General features: G+C 50.0%; 3 protein-coding genes across 4 annotated transcripts in view; all 3 read left to right on the top strand.

The window, feature by feature from the left end:
- The window catches only part of ALKBH3 (alkB homolog 3, alpha-ketoglutarate dependent dioxygenase), a 33,058-nt gene extending 26,511 nt beyond the window's left edge, over window positions 1-6,547 (top strand). For both annotated transcript variants that reach the window (XM_019659976.1, XM_019659977.1), the window contains exons 9-10: window positions 5,351-5,449; window positions 6,204-6,547. In XM_019659976.1, the coding sequence (XP_019515521.1) occupies window positions 5,351-5,449; window positions 6,204-6,296 (192 nt within the window). In that variant the 3' untranslated portion in view covers window positions 6,297-6,547. The remainder of the gene's footprint in view (window positions 1-5,350; window positions 5,450-6,203) is intronic.
- The window catches only part of ACCSL (1-aminocyclopropane-1-carboxylate synthase homolog (inactive) like), a 135,232-nt gene that overhangs the window by 11,731 nt on the left and 97,330 nt on the right, over window positions 1-26,171 (top strand). The window lies entirely within an intron of this gene.
- CUNH11orf96 (chromosome unknown C11orf96 homolog) overlaps window positions 21,923-26,171 on the top strand; it is a 6,201-nt gene continuing 1,952 nt past the window's right edge. The window contains exon 1 of the mRNA XM_019659946.1: window positions 21,923-22,006. Coding sequence (XP_019515491.1) covers window positions 21,923-22,006 — 84 coding nt within the window. The remainder of the gene's footprint in view (window positions 22,007-26,171) is intronic.

The following is a 26,171-nucleotide window of genomic DNA, read 5'->3' as shown; positions in this document are numbered from 1 at the left end:
AATATAAACATAGAAGGCAAAAGCAAATGAGAAAATACTTGCAGAAAGTATGACAAAGGCAAAATATCTTACTATCTATGGTTACAGATCAATAAAATAAAAGTTAATATCCTGTAGAACAACAGACAAAGGACATGAACAGAGAGATCACAACAGAAGAAACGCATACAGCAGCGAGGCATGTAAAAAAGGACCGAGCTGGGTTATTAATACAGAGCTCCGCATGTGAAGCATGCGTTGCCGTTCCTCCCTCCATTGTTTGCATCATTGTCAGTTGATAATGTTCAGTGTTGGAGATGTGGCCAGAAGGTAGGTACTCTGATATTGTTCTGATGGAATCATAAATTGCTACAACCGTCTTAAGGGAGTTTGGTAGTGTAACTCAAAGTGCCCTAAAGTTCATACCCTTGGATCCAGTCATATTTAGGAATATATCCTAGAAGTAAACTCAGGTGTTTTGCCCAAGATCTGCTTGCAGTAGTTTTTTCTTTGTTTCTCCTTTCTTTCTTTTTTTTTTTTTTTAGTAGTACTGGTACATTAAAACCTCAGTCTCCCACCATGCCTACCTCACTGCTATAGCCTTAACATTAACACAGTGCCTAACACAAACAGGTGGCCAGAAAGGGTTTCGAGTTTAAAGGAGGAAGGATATGTTCATACAAAGGAATATCATGTAGCTTTATTTTTCAAAGGCGTAGAAATTTTTAAGACAAAAAAACACTCACAAAAGAATGTTAACGTGTAGAGTACGTGGTTGTATATATAGAATATTTCCTGTGTGTGTGTTGTATGAATTCTGGATGATTGGTTTAAAAGAGGGTTTTCTGTTTTTTTGGTGCTTACCCTCAGTCATTCAGCTCATATTTATTGATATGTGTGATAATAGGCACTGAGCATATTTTGAAAGGGTGAGACAACATACGCGGTGTGACAATTAAGTTCGCGAACTTGCTACCGTGCCCTCGCATTGGCAGCACTGTACAAACAGCTTGGTAAGGTTCCATAACCTGGTACATCAGTGTCTCACAGCTGTGTTCATGTCGACGTGTGGTGGTGTCTTGCTGAGTGGCATTCATTACTGTTGTTGCGTGTTTTTGTGTGCCGTTGCGAGAATGTCTGAGCTTGAATTAGCGCGACAAACAGACATTAAATTTCTTGTTAAACTTGGCAAGAGTGGACATGAAATCAGGGACATGTTTCTCCAAGTTTATGGGGATAACACCATGAAGAAAACAGCAGTGTACAAATGGATTAAACATTTTTCTGAGGGGAGAGAATGTGTCACTGATGAAGAGAAGTCAGGGCAGTCAGTAACAAGCAGAACTGATGAAAACATTGCAAAAATCTGTTGAAAAATGTGTCAAAATTGTCGGCTGACTGTGAGAAGCATAGCAGACCAAATTAACATCAATAGAGAAGCAGGAAAATCTTAACTGAAAATCTTGGCCTGAGAAAGGCGTGTGTAAAAATGGTCCTGAAGGAGCTCACTAATGAACAAAAGCAAAGGAGAGTCGAAGATTTCCAAGACCTTTTGGTGAGGCAAGATGATGTTTTGGGCCATGTTATCCCTGGTGATGAAACATGGATGTACCAATACGACCCTGAGACAAAGTGTCAAAGTGCACAATTGAAGTCAGCCAATTCTCCACAACCAAAAAAGTTCTGTCAGTCCAAATCAAGAATCAAAATGATGTTGCTAACCTTTTTTGATATCAGAGGGATTATTCGTTATGAATTTGTACCAGCTAGACTAACAGTTAACCAAGTTTACTATTTGGAAGTGCTGAAAAGGCTGCGTGAAAAAGGTAGATGAAAAACGACCTGAACTTTTCACCAAAAATTCATGGCTCTTGCATCACAAAAATGCACCAGCTCACATGGCACTGTCTGAGGGAGTTTTTAGCCAGTAAACAAATAATTGTATTGGAACACCCTCCTGACTCACCTGATTTGATCCCCAGTGACTTCTTTCTTTACCCAAAGATGAAGGAAATATTGAAAGGAAGACATTTTGATGACATGCAGGACATCAAGGGTAATAAGAAGACAGCACTGATAACCATTCCAGAAAAAGAATTCCAAATTGCTTTGAAAGGTGCACTAGTCACTGACATTGGTGCATAGCTTCCCAGCGGGAGTACTTCAAAGGTGACCATAGTGATATTCAGCATTGAGGCATGTAGCCCTTTTTCTAGGATGAGTTTGCGAACTTGTCATACCACGTAGTCCTCCCCTCATCATTGTCAGTTGATAATGTTCAGTATTGGTAATGTGGCCAGAAGATGGGTACTACCATATTTATCAGAGTGGGAAGGCAGACATTGAACAAGTAATTACAAGTGCGTCATTTACTTTAGTAAACTTATGTTACTTTTATAGTAGAAAGAAAAACTATGCCAATGAGGATTTTCAAGCATTGATGGTTGTTTGTAATTTCTAAGATACCTTTTTAGGACAAGAAAGGAGGAATTATGTGAAAAGTCTACATAGATCTCATACAGTGTGAAGTTACCTTTCCAGTGAAAAGAAAAATGTTTAGATTTCCTTTCAGTTGGGTGGTTAGTAATGACATAACAGCAAGTACACCCAGGCTTTTTTTCCCAAGTAGCATTTTTCTCAAGAACACAGAATAAACTCCTGTCTCGGTGAGATGGACATAAGAACTGTGGAACTTTGGGAATCCCTACCATTCCTTGGAAGTTATAATGAAGCATTCAAGCAAACTGGCTGTGGTTGGGCGGGAGGGAGAATGTTGATCAGCCCTAATATAAAAATGCATACTTTTTGCATCTATTTGTGAGGTTTCAAATGTGTAGAAAACCCAAAAACAACAACAATGAAACCCACCCTGTAGATTGATTGTGGACCTAGCCTCTCCCATCAGGGATGGAAGATTTTATCCTGAGCCATAGTGTTTTGGGGTGTGTGTTTTGTTTTGACTTGTTTTGTTTTGAAGGAAGACCTTTGGAAACCATGAGGGTTCCAGAGCCGTGCCTGGGTAACTTAACGGTGCTTAATGACCGGGAATGCATTCCTCCAAACAGCCTGACTTGGGCTTCCACTGTTGCTGATTCATTTATCACTTGAGCCTTGATGCACAGCCACGTGAGCTCTGTGGGACTAAGTGGAAAACGTTTCCATGCATCTCGGTGAAGGGGGGAGGGGAGGACGGACTGCGATGTGTTGCCTCTCTGGCCTCAGGAGAAGGAAGCGTTTGGTGAGCTCTGTGTTGCCTCGATAGAATCCCTCGGCCTCCTTTGTATCTATCGCCTGCAAATTCGGAATGCATTTTCTAGGCCCAGGGTGTTGAAAGGAACAAATAACAAACAGCTAAGTAATGGCATCGCCTTTCACAGCGGCTGCACCGTGTACTGGTGTTTCCTTTTGGGGACTGATGAGAGTAGCTCCCTTCCAAGGGAAGGCTCACTCTCTTCTACTTTTTGGTGTAACTAATGGTTATATTGGATGTACTGTGTTTAAACCAACCTGAGGCTTTCTCTCATTGGAAAAATTCAGATCTTAGGGACATGAAGTGAAATGTGGACCTTTTGAACCTCACTTGCCATCAATGCTGGTATTTCCCTCTTGCACTTGGGATTCGCTTTCACTTGCTAGGTCTATCCCTGCTTCATGTTTCCAGGTAGAATTACAGTACTCACCTCTTCTCTTCCATTGACCTCCCCAGTAATGTTTTTCATGTTCTACGAGATCTTCGTCTCTGGATTGTCTTCACGTTGTGGTTCAGTGTCTCTCCTCTCTCCTTCATTCCACTCTCCTGTCCTAGTGTCTGTGCTTGATAGATTAAGCGCCCCCTGTTGTGTGGAGGGCAGCAGAAGTTCTGCCTCTAGCTCTGCGAACCGTGATCTGGTAACTGCCTTTCCAGCCTAATTCAAGGAGGCTTGGACCCTCTAATCTCACGGACAGTGCACTCCCTTCTGATGTCTTTTCTCCAGTGTAGCATACATCTCCTCTGCCTGGAATCCTTATTTCAGAGAGTAACCTTTTGCTTTTCTGAGATGGAGCTGGGCCACCAGAGGACAGAGCCACCTTCCCACTGCTCCCTGGTTGGCTGAGGGGTCAGAAATGAATGCTTTCGGGCGTGCATACTACTGGAAGAGAAAAGGTGGCAGACACAATGAAAATCAGTCTCCGAAACCAAAAGTTATTTCAAACATTACTTCTTACCTTCTGCCTGTAAAAACTATGACTGCTTGACAAAGTCACTGCCAAGGGCTGGGGCCTAGAACTTAGACTGTTTACGCAAGTTCATTATTTGGATTTGGATTTTCCTGGGGAGGCGGGTAGCATTGTAAACAGTTATGTCCTCAGAAGCTCCCCTGCAATAATAAACATAAACACAGTATTGCAGTGAAATCCCTCCTGCAGTAACCCAAATGTAACCCCTTGCATCGGAAGTAAAGCAGATAAATGGACGAGTCTGCCCAGAGCGGAGGTGAAGAAATCAGGAAGCTTGGCACACTCTCTGTTGCAGTGAGCAAGGAAGTTGTTTAATGCGCCCCCTTGTCAGCCTTGAAGGAAGAGGAACACCACCTGTTGGCCTTCACGGGCTGTGCTGGGAAGTTTCTTTACAATATTAGGCATGAACTGACTTTGAGCTCCCTGGAAGAAAGGGACGGTGCAAAATCACAGGCGTTTGCATCCTGAGTATTCAGGAGCTGCGATCTGTTCTCCAAGGCTTACGCGCTAGGTCTCTGTGCAGTACTGATCGGATCAAGCCAGAGCTCACTTCTCTGAGAAAATCTTACTGTTGACTGTTCTGGAAAGAAACAGGACAGTGTCTCCAAAACACCAAAGGACTACAGGGAGAGACTACCTAGTTTTAACATAGGTGTCGATGAGTGAATTAGCATAAATTGCGAAAGGTGATCAGAACTCATCAGACCATGTCTTGTTTAAAAGCCCATTTTCCCCCAGTCTGTCAAAACACAGAGCACAGCATAAAGCAGACGTAAGTTCTTAGATAAATGGATTTTAATTCCTTCATAGGCCAGAATGGGCTTTTCTGCATTTTGGAGGCTGATAATAATAATGATAATAATAGCACTTATGTGCTAGTCTCCCAGTGATTTCCACACACTGTTTCATTTGAAGCTCACAACAGCCCTATGTGGCAGGTGCTGTCATCACCCTCATTTAACAGAGGAGTAAATTGAGGTACCAAGAAGTGAAATAACTTGCCTCAGGCCAAACATCTGCTGAGTGACCGAGCCAGCCCATGACCCTGCAGCCTGGCTGAGGAGAGGTCTCCATTTGTTTGACCAGAGTCACGTTCTGTTGCATCTTGATCACACAAGCAGAAAAATTCAGTGCTGTGAATGCTGTTTTCTAGGAGGAGAATGGAGACTACACGTACATGGAAAGAGTGAAGATCCCCTTGGATCACGGCACCTTGTTAATCATGGAAGGAGCCACACAAGCTGATTGGCAGGTGAGAGCAGGCGAGTGAGATGGCTTCCCTCTCTTGTGGAGGCAACTTGTGGACTGCGCACGGGGATCAGCTTCTGTAGTAAACGTGCTGCAAAGCAAGTTGCTTTTATACAGAGCAAGAGGCGATCAAATGACATTCTTGCCAAGGAGTTTCGATACCGTGGCTGTCACAGAGGACCTCCCAGCAGCAGTGTCCCATAGAACTTTCTGCCATGATGACATGTTCTGCATCTGTGCGGCCCAGTGTAGGAACCACTGGACAGCTTGACTGTTGGCCCCTTGAAATGTGGCTAGTGTGCTGAAGACCTGGATTTTAATGAATTTAACTGGCTCAGGTAGCCAGTGGCTGGCATACTGAGCTCCAGAGCTCCACAGCTTCGGCCAGGCCATTTTAACGCCAGGTCATTTTTAAGATGTGTAAATTAATGTGAGACAACTTAGCATGAGAGCAGGATCTTTCTTTGGTCTTGGCCATTTATGTGTTTTCTTACGAGATTTGGAAAAATGGCAGGAGGCTGAGAGGAAAAGCAACCATCAGAAAAGATGAAGCCCTCTGTGAGGGTCCTGGCAGCTCATAGCGTGGGGGTGGGTTTGTTTCAGAGAAGGAGACCTTTCTCCACAAGACTCTAACGAGCCTATTTAAGGGGGGATAAAATCAAAATACATCTGTGTACTCATAAATAAGTTTTAAATTGCTTTGAAATAAAAATGTGTGTGTGTGTGTTTATGTCAGGATTACTTCTGTTTCCATTTAGCATCGAGTGCCCAAAGAGTACCACTCGAGAGGACCGAGAATAAACCTGACCTTTCGGACAGTGAATCCAGACCCTAAAGGGGCACGCTGGTGATGCGGAATCTTTGAGAGAGAAGCTGTGCTGACACTGAGCAGACCTTCCACCGTGGAGAAACTTGGAGAGGCTGGTCCAGCTGGTGGCCGTTTGGGAGATGAGGGTGGGATTGGCTTCCTAGTCCTGCTAAGTGACAAACAGCAGCTCATATTCATAATATGTTTACTGTGGGAACAGTAATCCCTAATCACATCTTGAAAGCACATATTTTCTTTAGGCGAATTAAAAACCACCATGGCTATGTTCACGGATGATGATGTCCATAAGCAGTTTTTCTCCTGCCGTCCCCCGCCTTATTTGAAGAAATAGGAATGGACTTTGCCTCCGGGGTAAATCCGCACGTGTTTGTTCCTTGTGACTTTCGTGGAGATCTAAATCTGCGTCAGTGACTCTGGAGCCTTCCGTAGGCAGACAGCTGCTGAAACCCAAACAGAGGTGATTTTACAGAGCTCTGTTGAAGCCTGTCCCGACTCCTGAACATCTTGGCTGTGTGCTGTTGTGATGGAAAGCCGAATATTCTGGGAGCACATTAGTTAACTGGACCTCCTGGCCTGTCAGTCTTTCCAGGACATGGACAGGTTACAGGCCTCTGAATAGAGAGTGAGGGTAGTGTCCTCTAGGCCAGCCATCTTCAAGCTGCTACCTGGACTACTTGTGATGCAAGAGAAAACTGTCCCCTCAAAGGGAGGGGTACTTGAGTGATGTCATGAGAAATTTTGGCTCAAGAGCAGCAATGCCCTTTTAGCGACAGCTGTTACACGTAGATTGGTTTCCCCTAGAGAATGACTTGAGTCATTGAACCCCAAGCCAGACAGAAACCGGAGCAGTCCTGTAGGGAGTAGACTCAGTTACCTAATAGTTCTCTTCACGTTCGATTTCAGTAGCCCTATGACTAAGGCTTTCTTCTGACTCAGTCTGCTCAAGAGTCAAAGGTTAGTCCATGTTGTCACTGAGGTTCCCAAAACAGAACAGAGTGGCTGCCCCTTACTGCATCATAAAAGCACGTGTCTTCTTGACCCCGTGACATAGGAGCAGCGTGCCAGATTAGTTTCAGACCAAGATATGGAAAACCTGAGCGAAAGAAAATGGATGAAAACAGGGCAAGAGAGTTAGAGTTTCCCTGGCTGGCTGTGGGGAAAATGTACAGAGCCTTCTTGCTTTTGATCGTGTTTCCATTCCGTGCAGGAAGACTGATGATCCCATGTTCATGGCCAAGTGCCAACGGCCAGGCAGGCTCTTCCCCAGAACTCGGATGGAACGCCATTGCCTGGCTGGGCTCTGCTCTCTGACAGCCTCCCTGGCTTCTTGCATTGAAGTCCCTCCACCTTTTTTTTTTAATGTTGTTGCACGTTGCACATGTACAGCTCCTTTCTAAGAACTCCTAAATGCTTCATAAAATCGGAGCATCATACCAGGCCTCCCTGTGATGGAGGGACACATCACCATAAAAATAAAATAAAACCTCTATTTAATTCCTAGCTTTTCTCCTATGAAAACAACCAGCACCTGGCCAGGGTGGCACAGCCAGTTTGGTTAGGACTTTGATACACGACACTGGGAAATTCCTCTTGCATTCCCACACATGGCAGATGGTTGCCAGCCTTCCAGCATCCCTCCTCATGTGGGGTCATGCTCTCCCCTTGCGTCAGCTGCAGATTTGATCTCTTCACTCATCACTGCCATGTCTGTCAGGGAAACAAATGCCCACATGACAGCAGACAGCTTGGGCCACCACCTGGGTTTCTTCTGAGAGAGCCATCTTGGGTTTTGTTTCTTGCTGTCTAATGCCAGGACTGCCATTTTCCCACCACGAAGGTAATGTCGCTTCTGAAGTACGAAGTGGATACTCGCCTATGGAGTCACACAGTTTAGGGTTTGGGACTGGACAGGAATTCCTGACCCTGGCGGAGGGCGGCCATGCTCAGGGACTGCACCAGCCTGCATAGGTGCTAACTGGGAATTACGGGTGACCCTGTTTTTTTTGCTAACGTTGTAAAGTAGGGGAGGCAAATATGATGGCTGTAAGGATGAAAAAACAACAACCAGATTTAGTTTTTTAGCTGCCCTGTTTGTGAGCTTTAATAACCTACCAGGCAATGTCCTGGGAGCTTTGTATGCACAGTTCCTAATCCTCTCCACAGCCCTGCAGGAAAAATTCTGTTCCTACTGTAGAGACCAGGAACCTGAGTCTCCAAGAGGTTGGGTAATTTAACGGGACTTATAAATGGCAGAACCAGAATTCAAAGCACAGGCCAATCCCTACACTGTGCTTTTTCCTCTGCCATACTGCAGAATGAGCCTCTCGGGCTTGGTCCTGCAGGGCTGCTGACTCAGCCACCCTGGTGCCCACGGGCAGGCTGACTTCCAGGCCACCATGTTTGTTCCCTGGCTTTCCAGTGCCTCAGGCCAGGTGTCCGCATCTCATCTCCTAATTCAACATTAGCATCTCCTAGTCAGAAACCATTCTGCCAAATGGACTAGTCATTGGCCATTTAGCTGGGGAAGTTCATTTTGGTGGGACGGAATCCAGTTTCTGGCAAGTTAGACAAATTCTCATCTGACCTTCCTGGCAAGTTAACTCAGAACAGTGTTTCCTGGCCATATCTAAGAAACTTTCAGAACTCAGAACAGTGTTTCCTGGCCATATCTAAGAAACTTTCAGAGCTGGCTAAGTGGCCCCTTCCTCCCTTCTTGTCTGTGAGTGCACTCGAGGACTCTGAGTGATGCCCAAACTCAGCATCAGGCTTCTCCACTATGCTTAACCACGCCACAGCCCCAGTCAGCAGACAGCCCCAGGAGACGGCTCAGGTTGCACGCAGGCAACTTGCCTCAAAGCGCAGGTCGGAACAGCGTGCGCCTAGCATCGGATTCATCCCCAGCATTGGAATTGTTGTTGGCTGGACCTCTAGCTCAGGAGGCACTGGTGATTCCTAACAAGTTTGGGTCACAGCTCGTAAACCTGCCCTTGTGGCAGTTACTCCTCGCTGCTTCCATGGCTGATGTGACCCTTCCCTCGTGTGGGGCCAGTCTGTCTGGCCCTGGTCAGTAAGTGGCTCTCCTGCTGAAAGGCCGAGAGAAAGCCCCCACGCATGATGGGCCCCTGCCCTGCTGGGAAGATTTCTTCCTTGAGTTCTGGCAGCTCCTCCTTGCCTGCAGAATATCTGAGGCCACTTTGCCTTTTCTGGTCATAAACACTTGTCGTGTTGAATCTGAGTTCTTGATTAGTTTTCTTCACAAGACCTTCGAAAAAGCTGAATGTTTCCATAGTGATGCATTCTGTTTGTTTAAATCTTCACTTATGTATGGCTCCGTCCACATGCTCTGCTCAGAGGTGCCTCGTCTCCAACTGTCGCCTCCCCTCCAACTGTCTCCTCCCCGCTTCCCGTGTTCTCTTTGGAAGGAAACCCTATTTGAGGCCCCTGTCTGTTTTGTGCTGCTGGAATCCGTTCTTAGATATGATGGCCCCTGCATCTGGGGGTCAACAGGGAAAGGACTTTGATGTTTGTTTATTAGAGTGGAACACAGACTAATGGTGCCTTCCCAGGGGTGCCTATTCCTGAATTACAATAGACTTCTCTAGCCTGGGAACAGCCCCATGTCAGGCTGGGCTGCTTTTTAGTGTCACAGCTGGGCATGGGTCTGGTGTAGGAAGGCAGGATAAATGAGGCAGCACCTTTGTAGCCAGCACTACCTAAAAGGTGGTTTTCTTAAAATGAGCCAACTTGCAGCTGACCAAGGACGTGTGACAGCACTGTCATTACAGTTATTTCTATGCTCTCCCCTGTCGTCATCATGGTGATGTCACACTCCCAGGACACCAGGGAAAGTCCCCATTCTCATGTGGCCTCCGGGAGCGTGGGTGTGCTCAGGCAGGATCCTGGCCTCTGACCCAACTAGCTTTTAACCCTGGACACAAATTCCAGGGTTCTGGAGGGAATGGGAAGGCGAAAGCCGGGTGGGAGGGTAGAGTATTTGCTCTGTTGGGTCTGTTACATCCATAACCTGATTCATTCCTCAAAGCAGCCCTATGGTTGGTCGTTTTATTTAAGCAGATAAGGAGGCTGAGGTTCCCAGAGGATTGATCAGATGCTGAGATCAGTGTCCCAGGTGGGCTGGGAGAATCCTATGTGGTTACTTGTCAGCAGGTATTCTGTGTGGTCTCTGGGCCGCCTCCAGCCCTGGCCCCAGGCAGCGGGAGGCTCAGCAGCCAGTCTCCTGGGGCTGAAAGGACTGCATTTTGTTGGCTCCCTCGCAGGGAAGCAGCAGCCGAGACTGGTCTTTGCCTGGGAGCTTCTCCCCTTGGGGCCGGAGACGGGAGGAAGTGGTGGGCCCGGCACGGGACTCTGGAGGGCCCGATGATCAGGTTGCAATCAGCCGCTCACTGCAGGAAGGGCGTGGGCGTGGGCGAGCGAGTGCGTGGTGACAAGTGCCTGCAGCGCAGAGCCTGTGCCGATCCAGCTGCCCTGAGAAGGCAGTCAGCGCCGCGCAGCCTCACCGCTGGATCTGGCTAAAACCTGCCTTGCGGCAGTTGGTGGAGACAGAAGGGCTGCCTGGCCCTTTCAAGAGGCTGCAAAAGGAAGGTGCCCCCAGGCCCCTCGGCAGGCGCACTGAGGACTGAGTGGCTTCTGCCACTGGCTCCCTCCCTGCCCTCCTCATCTGCACTTGGAGAACGGGCATGGCTGAGACCATCTAGGAAGGGCATCTACATCCCCCGCCCCGCCCAGAGCGGTTCTGGGTTGAGTGGTGTCCTGCCTGCCGAAAGAATCTTCGTGGGGTGATGGCTGGATGAAGGAAGCCGTGGGGGAGCTCCCCAGACTCTGGCCCAGGGGTATTCAGGCTGCTGGAACCACCCAAGCGGGACTCAGGGAGAGGAGGGGAGCCGCGCAGAAATGTCTCTCTCCTGTCCCGTTGGTTAAAAGAAACTTTTCTGCAATGTTTCCTCTGAAAACTATCAAGGGATTTGCCACCCATTTCTACCCTGCAACCCCACCCCCACCCCAGGATGGCCTTAGCCTCTATTCCAGCGGTTCTCAACCTTTCACAGGGGTCGCCTAAGACCATCGGAAAACACATATTTTCGATGGTCTTAGGAACGGAGACACCGCTCCTCTATCCGTCTCCAGGCCCACACGCAGATACGCCCACATATGAGTACCCGGCGACCCCTGTGAAAGGGTCATTCGACCCCCAAAGGGGTCGCGACCCACAGGTTGAGAACCGCTGCTCTATTCGCTGGGAGTGAAAGGGAACAGGAGACAACTGTTGGGTTGTCAGAAAAGTCATGACGCATTTTTGCAGCGAAAAACAGAAAAAACACGTCATGACTTTTCTGACAACCCAATAGCTTAGAGGTGAAAATCCAGGGGGAAGTCTGAATGTGTGGCTTCCGTCTGGGGGCCCTCTGCTCCCCCAGTTTTCCCTGTGCTGGGATAGGGTGGGCTCCAGAGGAGAGCTAGTGAACTCTTGTGCACACCCTGCCCTTTGTCTCCCCAAAGTCCTGTCAGAGTGTGGGTTAGGAACTACTCTCTCCATTGGACAGATGAGAAAACTGAGGCCCGGAGGAGTGAAGTGCTCATGACGTACGAGGCAGAACCAGCATGAGGACCCCTATCGGGTGCTGAGGTCAGTGCTCTCTCCACCACTCTGAGGTTCAGTGACCTCCTCTGAGGTCCCCAGCTAAAAGCAGAACCTGGGGATGAGAGAGAACACAAGCACAGCCCCAGAAGGTTGCAGGGCCTTTGGGGCCGCCCTCCAAGGAGTGGGATTGACAGCCTCAGTACCGTACCATCCTGGTGGCTCGATACGTGGCACGGATCCCTGCTGCAGCTTGAGGTAGCATCCTCCTGCCGAAAATAGTGCAAGCCGGGCTCTGCGCCAGTGATGGGGGGGTGAGCTCGCCACCTTCAGGCAAGATTAGTCCAGAGTCACCTTTGCAGTGGGAGTTGGGCCCCTCTTACAGTCACAGTGCCGCCTCCGAGGGTGGAATTAGGGAGCAGCTGTGATACCCCCACGCCACTGCCCCAGTGTCCACATCTGTCAGAATTACTGCCAGAGCCCCGTGGAAAGAGCCTCAGCTTGAGTCAGGCCGACCTGGGCTTCGGTCCCACTCTGCCCTGCCTCGCTGGGCCACCTGGGACCAGTCAGCCAGCCCCCAAACCTCAGTTTCCTCAGCTATAAAATGGGCACAGAAGCAGCCAGCGCTCTCCAGGTCTCGAGAGAATCACGAGCATGAATGTAACATGCCTGCCGGTAACATACTTAGTACTGTAATTGTTTTAAGTGGAACGTTCCACACATGCCCTGCTCTCCCCAACGCACGCTCGTGCTGGGTGGGTGACCCCTCTGTGGTTGATGGATGGCCCTGTGACCTTGCCCTTCCCCTTGGCAGGCTCCCCCAGTGCCCACACCTCTGTGGCAGTCAGCAAGGGGAGGCCCGGAGGCTGCGGGGAGGTAGGCAAAATGAAAACTGTGCACGAATGAGGCTGTTCACATTAAGATCTCGCTGCACTTAAGCGTCTCTTGGGAAGTTCTTGAAACCAAGTTGAAGAGAGCTCCCAGATGCCAAAGTGGCCTCAAATCGAAGCTCAGCTCTCTCTCGGCAACCCTACCACATGCTCCCCAGGTAATTGGTCTCCTAATGCACCGTCCCTGGCCTGATTCTATCGCCTCTTCCCCCTCAGGTCAGTTCCTGACAGCGGCCTAGCCAGTGGGTCACCTCCCAGGCACAGATGCACCCCTGCCAGTCGCATTATTTTCTTGTCCTTACAGGCCAGTTCTCAATCCTGTACAGAATGCCCTGGCCTGGAAGATGAAACAAGCTTGTCAGGCCCAAATTCTGTTCAAGATTAGGGCTTTTCTTTCCAGAGATTGTGTGTTAGATGTAACTGCGGGGGTGGAGGGTGTGGGGGCGGAGTATGTGAAAGGAAGACGCGATCCCTGCTTTTACAGAGAGAAGTAAACCAGCGTGGCTTTTATTTTCTTTCTCAAGATTAGTGTTTATTCCTAAGTATAAAAGGAGTATGTGTTTTTCGTAAGAAATTAAGAAAAGATAAAAAGAAAAAGGGAACTCATTTGTAACTTTACAACCCAGGGATGACAGTTCTTTACATTTCGCGGTGTGTTTATTTCTAAACATCTGTACACTTGAAAAAAGTGACTTCATGCTGCAGTCATTGTCTTGTGGCCTTTGCAACTGACTTTGTACGTTGGTGCATGACATCAGTTGTTGTTCCATAGCCTGGTTTTGAGTAGCTGCGTAGATTGTCATTATGTAACCAGTCCCCTTGTGTTGTTTTTGCTGTTAGTACCTGTTCTATTATGTAACCAGTCCCCTTGTGTTGTTTTTGCTGTTAGTACCTGTTCTATTGATTCTGGAAATCATGAGAGTGGATGGTGGGAGGCAGGGTGGTGTTATAACCAAGAGCCCAGGATTTGATTTCTTTCAGACCTCACTTCAAAGAGTAAAAAGAAGAGGTAACATTTTTGTAGAGCCCTGCCTACCGTGCCAGGCTCCGTGTTAAATGCTTTCCATGTTAACTCATGATTTGTTCACCCTCGCGACGCTCCGTGAACTAGGCACTATTTTTATCCCCGTTTTATAATTTGAGAAATGGAAGCACAGCCACTCCACGTATGCAGCCGTCCTGGAGCTAAACCTTTGTGCACACTTATGCCTGTTTCTTACATTTCTAAAAGTGGGGTCTCAGCCCAGATTCAGAAGGCTATGCATATTTAAGGCCTTGAGTACCTTATGTAAATGATTTTCCAGAAAGGTTGTGCCAACTTATTTTCCTACCAATGGTGTCTGAGCATATCTGAGAAACTCGGGCTGTGCTTTGAGCACTGATAATGCACCAGGCCCTCTGCTCAGTATTGGTTAAAGCGTCTCTGCACAGAGTGAGCAAGCACCCAGCACATCTTAGCCAGCAGTATATCGTTGTTACATTTTGTGTCATTTGTTGAGAGAACAAGACACACATCTGAAGAACCTCAATAACCAACGTGAGTGTGAGATGCGTGGTCCTCACAGTGAGTGCTGCAGTAGATGGAAGATCGTGAGCTGTACTTTGGGGCGGTGGTCAGGGAAGGCTGCATGGTGGAGGAGGCCCTTGGAGAATGGGTAGGAGGGCCCTGTAAAAATATCTGGAAGGCTCATGAACAGTGGAGCCCTAGGTGTCTTGTGTCCAGGGCTTGTGTAGCGGGTGTTGAGCTAAAGGACAGACAGTGAGAGAGGAAGCAGGCCCGGGTCAGGCCTGGGAGGCATCTCAGGAAGAGGACTGGAGGGGGTGGGGGGGGGAGGGAGCCACTGAGAGCTGAGGAACCACTTAGGAAAGTGTATTTAGTAGGAGAGAGTGGGGGGATGGGCCTGGAGGTGAGAAGACCCGTGGGCGACCCTGATGGGAGCAGAGAGATCTGCATATGTGGCCCAGTAGGTACCTCTGGGAGTGATGAAGAGAAAAGATGGGTTTCCCGGAGCTGGTAATGCCCCTTCTCCCCATGTCCTGAAGTAACAGAAAAACAGACCCAGGACTCAGCTACAAGGTCAGGATATCAGTGTTATTACCGACCAAGCTGGACGGGAGACTTTGGCTTGTATCCATGACCACAGCCAGGCTTCTTGACACTCACTCACCGTGTCTAGGCCTTGGGGTGCCTTGTTCAAGGAAGCAGCACCGTGGGCCCGAGAATGGCCGCCAAGCCTACTGAGCCTGGAAGCCAGCGGTGGGGGAGAGGGGGAGAAGGGGGGCCTCAGACCTGCTTCCAGCAGGTGGACACTGGGGGACACGGGGGCTCAGCAGCATGCACGTGCTCTGTGGGCAGGAGGGGGATCCCCCCATCCCCCAACCCAGTTCTTATCAGAGAAGTCAGCCCTCCTCTCCTGGGGAAGAGAGTGGGGTGTGTTGGGAGAAGGGGGACTGGTGCCTTTCGTGTATTTTCCCTCCTGGGCGTGGAGCCTTCCTTTCCTTATTGCAACTGTCAAGTAGCAGATCCTTGCCCCTCCCCCAGCTGTGGTCCTCACCCAACCAGGCTGCTTTGGAGGAAAGGCTGCCAGGAATCAGTCCTGCAAGGGGGTGCTGAGGTCCCAATTTTGGGCCTGGTCCTAGAGCCCCCTGCTCCTCTACTTCCTGCTGCGAGGCCTTTGGGAAATTTCTTAGCCTGAGTTTCTCCACCTCTGTAACAGAATTGCTGTAAGAATTGAATGTGACCGTGTATATCTGTCTTAATGCTGGTAACTGTTATTATCAAATAGTGTGTAGATGTGAAGGCAAGTCCCCTGACCTGGGGGGCAGGATGGGATGGGGCTCACAAGGGGCTTTGGGCAGCTCTCACTGCGATGGAGAGGACGTGACCTCTGTGTAGACGGGTCTAGGACAAGGTCCTGGCGGGGAGAGGGCCCAGCACGGCCAAGAGAGGCCAGAGGGCAGCTGTACAGGGGCCACTGTGGAGGCACAGGGGAGGGGGTGCGGCAAGGGACCTGACGTGGGGTGTTCCCGCAGAGGGGAGGTGGGAGCAGGGGAGGGAGGCAGGGGAAGAGCCAGAGGAGCAGCCAGGCGGAAGGAGGGCCTCAGAGTGTCCTGTCGCAGCGCCCCGTTGCCCCACCCCCTGTGTGAGGCCCTGGCTTCTTCCTACTCCGGCCTGGGAACAACAGATAAGAGTTGGCAAGACTGATCACATCCAAGGTTAATAAAAGAGCAAGAAATTGGGCCTCTGGAAGGCAGCCTGGCGACACTGGGCCAAGTAGTGTCCCAGCATCCGAGAGTAACTGGGTGTTCACCCTGCCTCTGGCCCCCAAGCAAAGCCTTTTCCTGACCTTGGCCCCAGTTTTCCCATCTGCAGAATACCGGGGTTGAACCAACTTAATGTCTTTTGTAGCTTTACGGATCACAACCCACGGTAAAAAATAGTTTGCATACACGCATTTAACTAAAACTAGAGCTTCCTGCAACAATGCTTTATTACACGTGTTTACTCTGACATTCTCTGTTTCATTGTGCGCCATTTAAAAATGCCCATCATGGCCCCCTAACCGGTTGAAAGGCCCACTAAGGAGTCCCAATCCTTGGTCTGGAAACACTGACCCAGCTCACCTGGAAGGTTCCTTCCTGCTCTGGCAGCTGCAGCTGCATTCCACATCCTCTGGCCTCGTGACCCTCATCCGCTGAGCCTTTCGGGTTTTCTCCTGTATATCTGCAAACGGTAGTTTCCAATCGCAGATGCTGGGGACTCTTGACTGCAGGTACAAGTTGCTGTGGCCAGGAGGCCACGTTGCTGGAGCGTGCTGTTTCTGGTGGGCCCACCCCGGTTCACGGTGTGAGGTCCTGACTCAGCCACACAGTCTGGCAGGTGCTGCCTACTCTGTGTCTAGTGCTGGGGCATCCGTGAGTAGGGAGGGACCCCCATGTCTTCTCCTGCCATCACTTTGGGAAAAGGAGTGGGTTTGGATGTCACCCACACGCCCCTCCCCACCACACCCTGACTCGACTGCTGGGGACAGAGGACACCAGTCCTGTCTCTGGAAAAGTCGTTGGGAAGTGGAGCCTGTCTCCCAGTTAGAATTCCAGACTCTTCCCCAGGCCCAGCACTCTTCACCCTGCCCCTCCCCCTCCTTCCAGGGAACCTGCCCTGGGCAGGTCCAGGAGTCACCATTGTGGGAGCTGCTGATGGACAGGAAGAACTTTGGCAACCGATGGACCTGGGATCCAATCCCAGCTCCGTCTCTGCTTGGCTGTGTGGCCTTAGGAAAGTTCACTAACATCTCTGAGCCTATTGCCTCAACTAAAGCCTGACGACAATAATACCTGTCTCAGAGGATAAACTTAAGAGTGTGATAATAGGTACAAATTGCTGTGTGTTGGTGACTCTTACAACATAGGGGCTCGGGATAAACTCATTCTCCTTTAAACCCCATCCCCTTGTGGATCCCTGTGAGGGAACGGCTAGAGAAATTGCAGCGAGTGCTTGCTGCCTTGAAGAAACATGGAGGGGATGCGTTCCATGGGCCAGTGACAGGCAGGGCGACATCAGAAAGAGGCTGCCTTGAGTTGAGCTCCCTGGGAACCCCCACCCACCCCAACATGTCCCAAATGTGCAAAGAGACTGGGGCGCCTCATGTCAACCAGGCAGCGCGAGGCAGTTTCTGAGGAGGAACACGGGCAGGTCTTGGGGAGAACAGACTCTCTGGGCCCCCAAGATGGGCCAGTTGCTGTTTACAAGGCTAATGGTGTGTCCTGTCTTGAGGCCAGGCCCAGAACACATTTTGTGACATGGCATCTTTTGACCCTAATTTCTTGGAATCCATTTAAAAATTCACCCTCCTCCAGGGCAAGTTTTACCTCAGAATGTTTTTATAAATCATCTGGTTTGATCCTTATAACCACCACCCCAAGAGAAGGACGGGGCAGGCACAAGGCTTCCACGATCTCAGGCTACTGAGAAGAACTTTCTAGCAAACACCAGAACCAGGGTATTCAAGCAGTCAGTCTTGGGATGCTGTTTGCTTACCCTCACGCTGTTACCCATTACCGAAACTGCAGGGAAGCCATCTATGTGGGCTGTTCTCAGAGCCCACAGCGCTTGCTGTCTGGTTCTCCCTCCCCCTATGATGGTAAATAATTGAAAGGTAGATCCTAGCCAAGCTGGAGGCAGGCTCGAGGGCTCCTCTATTGTCAGGGGCCGCTGTTTTGGGCAGCTGCTTCCCAGAACTTGGAAAGCAGTTTCTCCGAGGGCTCCTGTGGCACTTTGGCTCTCAGTAGCTGTAGAAATTGGGGCTTTGACAGCTGAAATGACTTTCTCAAGGCCACACAGCCCCAGCAGCACAGGCCGGAAGGCCCTTTACCAGCTGGGACTTGGCACTGTCTGGGCAGGCCTCTGACCTCCTCGCCTCGGTGTTCCTGGCCGGCTCCAGCTGCCCTCCACTCTGTTTTGCCAATAATCAGAAGACTCTTCTTCCAAAGCAGAGGCTTGCACTTTAACCTTGGAACATAAATAAGATAAGTCCCTGGGACTTGTTTATGGAACGCATGGGGCTGGCCCGTGGTTCAGCAGAGGCATTGAAACGTCCCAGGATCTGAGGCTGCAAGCTCCGGCTTTATGCTTACTGGCTGGGGGATGTCTCTGGGCCTCAGTTTCCCTGTCCGTGTATGAGTGGGTAGTGCCAGTTGGACCCATTCCACAGAACCTGGCCTCTCTGAGGGCAGCAATGGACCGGGTTCCATCCTTACTCTGCCCCCGCCTTGTTGCTTGCCGTGTGACCTTGGTTGAGTTCCCTCTCCTCTCTGGGCCTCTCTGTCCTCATCTAAAAACACAGCGGAGATATTCCTGCTTTGTTGAAGTCACAGAGGGGAAACTACTTTACAAAGCCCAAGAGTCACAGATTGTGTGGGGTTTTATCCTTATCTTCAGTGATTCTCAGACCAGTAGTTCCATGAGAGGGACCTTCAGGCCTGCAGGAAAGCATGTAGGAAGAACTGAGCCACAGACCCTGGGCTGCCGAAGCTGTGGCAGGAAGCAGGCCCTTGGCTGGGCAATGTGATCCCATCGCTCCCATCAGCATAGTCAGGCCTACAGGCTGGGCATGATTCTTGGCGGGTTTCCCTGAGCTCCAGCTCCCTCTGCATCCCCAAGAATCTCCATGCCCCCAGTCTAGCCTAGTGTTCCCAGGGCTCATCCTAGGAGTGGGGGTTGCCAGGGTGCCTCCCCCAGTGGGACCAGCCCAGCCACGCCAGCTCTGGCAGCCTGCCTGCCAGCAGCTGGTATCCTATTACACAGTGTACAGTGAGGCCCAGATTAGACAGTGAGCTCATCGAGGCATGAATGGGGCACTGGGGGCTGAAGGTAGACTTGGGGAGATCACTGGGGCTCTCCCTGGACCCTCTCCCCTTCCTTCTCTGTCTCCCCTTCCGAGTCTCTCGAACTCTCGCTCTCTGTCTCCCTCCCATCCACACACTGACACCCTCTCTTGGAGCTTGCTGGAGATTGTCATGGCAACCTTCCAGCAAAATTATCAAAACACTTTTGCTCACAATCATACCAGACGAAGTGCTAATTCTGAGTGAGGCAGAAGCAGCTGGTAGGATGCTGAAGTCACCGGCTTTATGTGGAGGGCCCACTGCGGGGGAGGGGGGACTCCAGCGGGAGGTGACCGGGTGGTGCCAGGGAGCAGGACCACCAGGAAAGGCCCTGTCGCCTGCCTGCCCCGGACACTGTCTGTTGCTGACCGTTCCTCGCCCCTGACGTCACCTTCACATTCTTGTTCCGCTGACACACCCCTGAATGCACACATGGTAGCTGGGCCAAATACCCCCAAAGGGCAGACTGACCCGAAGTGCAACGTCTAGAATGGCCAGCACCTCCTTCAGCACTGGAGGCCTGAGCGCCACTCTGGGCAGACTTCTGGGTGAGTGTGAGGGGACAGCAGCTGACCCAGGCTTCTGGCTGGCAGCAGGTCTGTGGCAGGGTGGCAGAGCAGCCACAGGAGGGGTTGACCCTCTTGTTCCCCCTTGCCACCAGCCCTCAGGAAGCAGGGGACGACCTGAGAACAGTTCTCCCCCGAGCTGTGCAGCCTCTGTGGCTCACTGCACGTCTGCGCCCCGGGATGGACTGGGCATCCCTGCTCCCACCTGACCTGGCCCAGGTACCACAGGCTCCCTGCGAAACAAAGTCCTGCAAACAGCGGAAGAACTGATGTTGCTTTTCTTAAGCCCCGGCTCTGCCCGAAAGCCAAAGTGTGGGTGGGGATGGTGGAGGAGGTGGTCTGCTGCCATCCTCCCGCCCCATCTGCTTCCCCGGCAGCCCCTCCATGGAGGCGAACCTCCCCCGCAGCCTCAGCCCGGGCTGCGTGCCACTCTCGGGCCCAAGAGGAAGCATCTACTTCCTGTAAATGGGTCCCCTTGTCCCCGCATCCTCCTGAGGATTCTAGAATGTTAGAGCTGGAGGGGCCCACGGCAAATCAGAGCTAGCCTCCTCACTTCACAGACAGGGAAACTGAGGCTCAGAGATGGGAAGCAGCTGGTTCAAGGCCACAGAGCATGTGGGCAATGGAGCTGGTACTGCGGCCCAGGCATCTGACTTCTGTCTAGTCCTGTGCTGTTCCCATCACTTCAAAGGGACAGTGAGATGAGGTGGTACAGGGGATGAGCACTGATTTCTGAGTCAGGCAGACCTGGCTGTGAGTGCCAGCTTCAGCACCTAGCACTGGGTGACCCCGAGTCCTTATCTGTAGAATGGGGGTGATACTAAAGTTCCACTCAAAGGATGCCTTGAGGATGATTTAGCACCATTGATACAGCACCAGCACATAGTAGGTGTTCAACACATGACATTTCTGTGTCCCTCCTCTATGGTCCCAGGGTACAGGCCTGTTGAGAAGAGGAACCATCCTGCATTTAATAGCCACCCCTGACCCAGGGTGGCCAGGGGAAGCTACTTAGCCTGTTCTGGAAAAGCCAGCATTGACCCTAAGAACCCAGCAAGGCCAGAGGTCAACAGGAAGCAGACCTTGATGGCTGGGTGGGCCCCACCACCTCTCCTGGGCTACCTACCCTTCCCTGTACCTGCTGTCTTCACTGGCTGTCTTGCCCCATGAGCCTTACGGAAGGAAAGTCCTTGGCCTTTTGACCTTTGGGGGAAGGTAGGTGTGTGTATGTGTGTGGGGGGGGTGTCTGTTGAAAGAGGCTGATATCCTGAGAAGCCCCCTAGGACCTCCTTTGGGTGCTGGCAATGACACCCACACTGGTTCCCCTGAACGTCCATGCCTGGATACATTACTTCGAGCTCAGCATTGCTCTGTCTGGCTTCCTCTTTTATACTATGAGGCAGGCGGAGAGGATAAGCCACCTAAGCCCCCAGATGCCCTCTGGAGCAGGAGCTTTGAGCCACCTTTCCCTGACATCTTCTCAGCCGTGTGGGGAGCTGGGTAGGTTTGGCCATGAGACAGTGGAAACAAAAGGAACTCATAGCTCATGCTTAAGACACTCTGGGTACTGTGCTAGGTGCTTTCCATACAGTAATTGTTGACTCCCAAGGACATTACTTACACGCTGAGGTGCAGAAACTGAGTCCAGAGAGTTGGACCTGCCCAAGCTTACAGAATGGGCCTGTGTCCGACAAGTGTTCAAATCCAGGTCTGTGCAGCCCTTGGCTGACTCCTTCTGGAGGGCTCAGGACGGGGTGAAAAGGCTGCCCAGAGTTGGGCTGGCCTGCGAGACATCCTGATGGAGAGGAAGCCGTAGATGGGAAGACTCAGCAGTGGGACCAGGAATCTAGGCCGGGTGGAGCTCAGGTCCCGTCCTCCCCACCCTCTTCCTCAAGGCCCCTGTGAGCAGGGCCAAGGCCAGACTTCCAGGTGGGTGGAGATGAGGGGGCCTGATCTCATGGCTGACTTGGGACGCTGACTGTGAAGCAGAGGTCTCCTTTCCTCGTGTCATCTCCCTGGGCCAGGGAAACTGAGAGAAGTGATCTAGGGTACCCCAGTCCCTAGCCTGGGAGTTTGGGGTCCGGACGAGCTGCATGTGTTAGAAAGGAAACCCTCGGGGACATGGTGTGGCCTCCTCACTGGCTGCCAGACGCCGTGGGAGCAGCATCGGGGAGAGGTGGAGCAGGGTGGTGGTGGTACCGTCACGGGAACCATGAGCTCCTCCTCTGTGCTGGCGCTGGGGAAAGACAGACAACGCCAATGCGAATCAATTGATAAGAAGGCCTTTCAGACAGTGGTAAATATGCTAGGAAGGAAAGGGGGATAGAGCGACTGAGGGGCAACCTTAAGTCGGGTGGCCAGGGAAGGCTGCTCTGAGGAAGTAGCATTTGAGCCGAGACCGCTGCAGAGCAGAGAGAAGTGGCTTTCCCCAGGACACACAGTACATTCAGCTAGAGCCAGGCTAGAACCCATCTCTGGGCTCCCATTCTAATAATCTTCCTCCTTCTAGAAACACCCTTCTCTTGGATTCTTGGAATCACAGCTTCTCTGAGCCCTTGATCGGCTTGCCTGCCTCCCAGTGTTGGCTGGTCCCAGTCCTCCTGTGTCTGGAAGGCCGGCTACATATACCCCGATGACTCCCAACGCCATCTTTCACCTCTCCACTGAGTTCCAGTGTCCTGCTTTTACCTCCCTCCTTGGATGTCTAATGATTCTCTTGGTTAGGACAATGCTAAGTCAGTATAATAGAGACCTGAAATTAGAGTAGTTTAAAAATCTTCAGTTGACTGCTCTCTCATCTGATAGCTCCAAGAGAAGCGTTTCAAGCTGGTAGATCATTCAGCTTCACAAGGGCATTTAGGAACCCAGATGAATGATAGTACTGCGATCTTTAACACGAAACTTTCACACTCTCTGGTTATTGCTCTTTCAAGCCAATGTGAGGGTAAACATGGACATCTATGGCAGGAATTTCCTCTTAAGCAGCTGAGGCAGAAGTTGAACAAGTCACTTCTGCTCATATTCCACAGATGAGAATTTAGACATATGGCCCACCTAGCTGCAACGGAAGCCAGGAAACGTGATGCTGGGTGCACAGCTTCAGTCTTCACCACAGTCCATCCTCTAGAAGTGCCGAGGTGAGGACTTCCCTGCCCTGGTGGTGAAGGAGCTTCTCGTGGGGTGATCCCTCATCTGTGTCTCCCTGGTCCTTAGCTCTGCCCTTTGAGCAATTCCTCCTTGTCTGTCACTTTCCATTACCACCCAACAGGATGTTGGAAGTCTGTCCTCCTTGGGCACTTATTTGGGCTGGAATAGTCCTAGGCTTTTTGAAGTGCAGTCTTGCACATTTGTTGGTAAGAACAATTCCTTCAAAAACTTAGTAGGATTCAGGTCTGTCCACTTCTAGTCAGTTCCATGTGCCAGTAACTGTACCCAAAGTTCCTTTCTTGATAGTTATTATGTCTGTCTACCTTGCCCAACACATCTTTCTCTCTTGTTTTAAATGAAAGTTACTCTAAGGACAACTGAAATAATAGACGTGGATGACAAGGCAACACTCCCACTATACTTTGACACAGGGGTGATCCTTCTGTTTGGCTTAACGTTTGGCCTAATACAGGCTTTGAGAAAGGTCCTGAGCCGTGACAGTCTGATCTCCTGCTCTTTGGATAAAACCAGTGGACATCAACCCTGAGGACCTCAGTTTTTTTGGACTCTTTTTTATCTGTCCATCTATTCTTGCATACTAGCCAATCTCTTTCTTGTAATATCTTACTAAAAGCAGCACAGAACAGCCAACACATGCAAATGTTTTTGGCTCTTTCCAACCGTTTTCCTAGAATTACAGGCTCAGTAAACATGTCTGTTTTCCAAGTTATCACAGGTCATGTTTGTAATAAGTGTTTTGTTATAGCATGACAAGGGCCACCAGCTCTTCATCCTCCAATATTTGTTTCCTTATTGCTCACCACCTATTGGCTAAGCCAATGCCACATATTTTAGGATTTTTGTACATGGCAGCTTCCTATTCCTGATACCGATTTCTGTATTAGAGTCCAGTCAGGTGCCACGTAACGATGTTTCAGTCAGAGAAGGACATGTATGACAGCGTTCCTATAAGATTATAATAGAGCTGAAAAATTCCTGTCACCTGCTGACGTCATAGCCATCATAATGTTGGAATGCCAACACAACTGATGCACACCACTGTGCTGCCAGCCATATGAAATTATAGTTTATACAATTGTGTACAGTACAAGTACTTGATGATGATAATAGACTATGTTACTGGTTTATGTATTTACTATAGTTTTTGTAATCATTATTTTAGTGTATTCTTTCTAATTATATACAAAATGTGTGCTGTAAAACAGTATGTGTGTTATGCCAGCAGCAGTCTCTTACATCTCGTGTTTACTGGGTCTCTTGATGGCTCCATTTTCTCTTGTGCTGATTTAATCTCATCTTGTTTTGCACAGTAACGTGCTGCACAGGCCTGTAGCCCAGGAGCAATAGGCTCTGCCACACAGCCTAGGTGTGCCGTAGGCTGTACCATCTAGGTGTGTTTAAGCGCACTCCATGATGTTCACACAATGACGAAACTGCCTAACGACACATTTCTCAGAATGTATCCCCATTGTTAAGTGGCACATGACGATATTGCTAAGCTGCTGTTAAAAGGAACTCCAAAATACAGTGGCCTTAGGATTACAGAAATTGATTTTTCTCTCATATAATCTAGCCCTGATGTGAGCATTTCAGGCCTCACCCCAGTGGGTAGTGGATTTTGATGGATAGTCAGCAGACTCCACAATGGCTCTCGCCTCCTCAAACTTTTCTTCCCCGTAACATTCTCCACCAGCAATGGCACCACGTCTAACACTTGCTCAGGCTGAATACATAAGTCAGCCTTGATTCCTTACCCCCTCCTCCCAGTCTAATCATTCAGGAAATCCTCTCAATTTTATCTTCAGCAAATCCCAAATCTGACTGTTTTTGCTGCATCTCCATTGCCTTCACCCTAATCCAAGATTTCAGTGTCTTGCATCTGAAGCCTAGAACAATCTTCTAAGTGGACTCCCTGCCTTTTCCTGGTCCCTTTCCAGCGTACGCTCTACACAGCAGCCACAGTGAGCTTTTAAATACATAAATCGGAGCATGTAGTTCCTCTGCTCAAAACCCTACAGGGCCTTTCCGTTGCTCTTAGAATCCAATGCTGTCTCCTTAACATGGCTGTCAAGGCCTTCTGCGACTGTCCCCTACTCCTCATGCCTCTTACCGCTCTGCTTTAGCCACGTTGACTTTCCTGATATTCCTGAATAAGCCAAACTTGTTCCTGGCTTTGGGCATTTGCACTAGGATTCCCTCTGCCTGAAATACTCTCCTCCCACTTGGGCATATGCTGGTTCCTTCTTTGTCCTCTGCAGGGCAGATGGATTCAGTGTAGTGGATAAGAGGGAAGACGTAGGAGCTAAGTCACCTGGGTTTGAGTCTTAGCTCTGCTGCTTACTGCTGTGTGACTGGGGCAAGTTGCTTAGCTTCTCTGTGCCTTGGTTTTCCTATCTGTAAATGATGATAATCAAAGTATTGTTACTCAGGGTTGTGAGAGGATTAAATAAAACGGTTAACACATTAAATGCATTAGTGCATGACAAGTACTTCAGAGCATGGCACATATTAAGCATTTTGTGGTGCCCTTATTGTCCTTCAGGTGTCATCTTCAATATCACCCGCTCTGAGAAGCCTTTCCTGCCACCCCTTTGCACATCGCTCCCAATCACAGCACCCACAGCGTATGTTCTTCTTTCTGGCTTTATTGTCTGTCCCTCCCACAAGAATGTAACTTCCATGAGGGCAGGGACTTTTCTAAGCTGGTACACAGTAGGTTCTCAAATCTTTGTCCAATGGCTATCGACAGAATGGAGGCCCAATCCTATCGATTCCCTCCTTCCCCAGTGACTCTCGCTGGGTGCCTTCGGGCCCTCAGCATCTCAGGACAGTGCTCACAGTTTCCTCTTGGGAGTTGGGGCATCCAGCAGAGGACCTTCTCTTAGAAGAAGCCCCAGGGGCACTGGTAGGCATCCATCCTTAGCAGGGGACTATAGAGCTTGGACTCTGGAGTCGGCCCCACTGGGTCCATCGATTACTTATCCTCTCCGTGCCTCTATTTTCTTATATGTAAATTGGGAGCATACCAGTTTACCTCACAGGGCTGTTATGAAAATTAAATAGGATAATATATGTAAAACAAAACGCACTGGCTGCCTTGGAGTACAACTCTCCAGATGGTAATTGTTGTTATTGCCATATCCGAGTGTCATTATTCTGAGCATGAATGGGGGTGCCCGCGGGACTTGGTGGGGTGGGGGTAGTGAGGAGAGGAACACAGAGAAGCCATCTAGGGAAGAGAAGAACTGGAATGGAATTGTGTTTGTATTCGCATGTGCGTGTGTGCGTGTGTG

This window comes from Hipposideros armiger, unplaced genomic scaffold (assembly GCF_001890085.2).
Source record: "Hipposideros armiger isolate ML-2016 unplaced genomic scaffold, ASM189008v1 scaffold_309, whole genome shotgun sequence".
NCBI lineage: Eukaryota > Metazoa > Chordata > Mammalia > Chiroptera > Hipposideridae > Hipposideros > Hipposideros armiger.
This window is presented reverse-complemented; position numbering and strand designations above follow the sequence as displayed.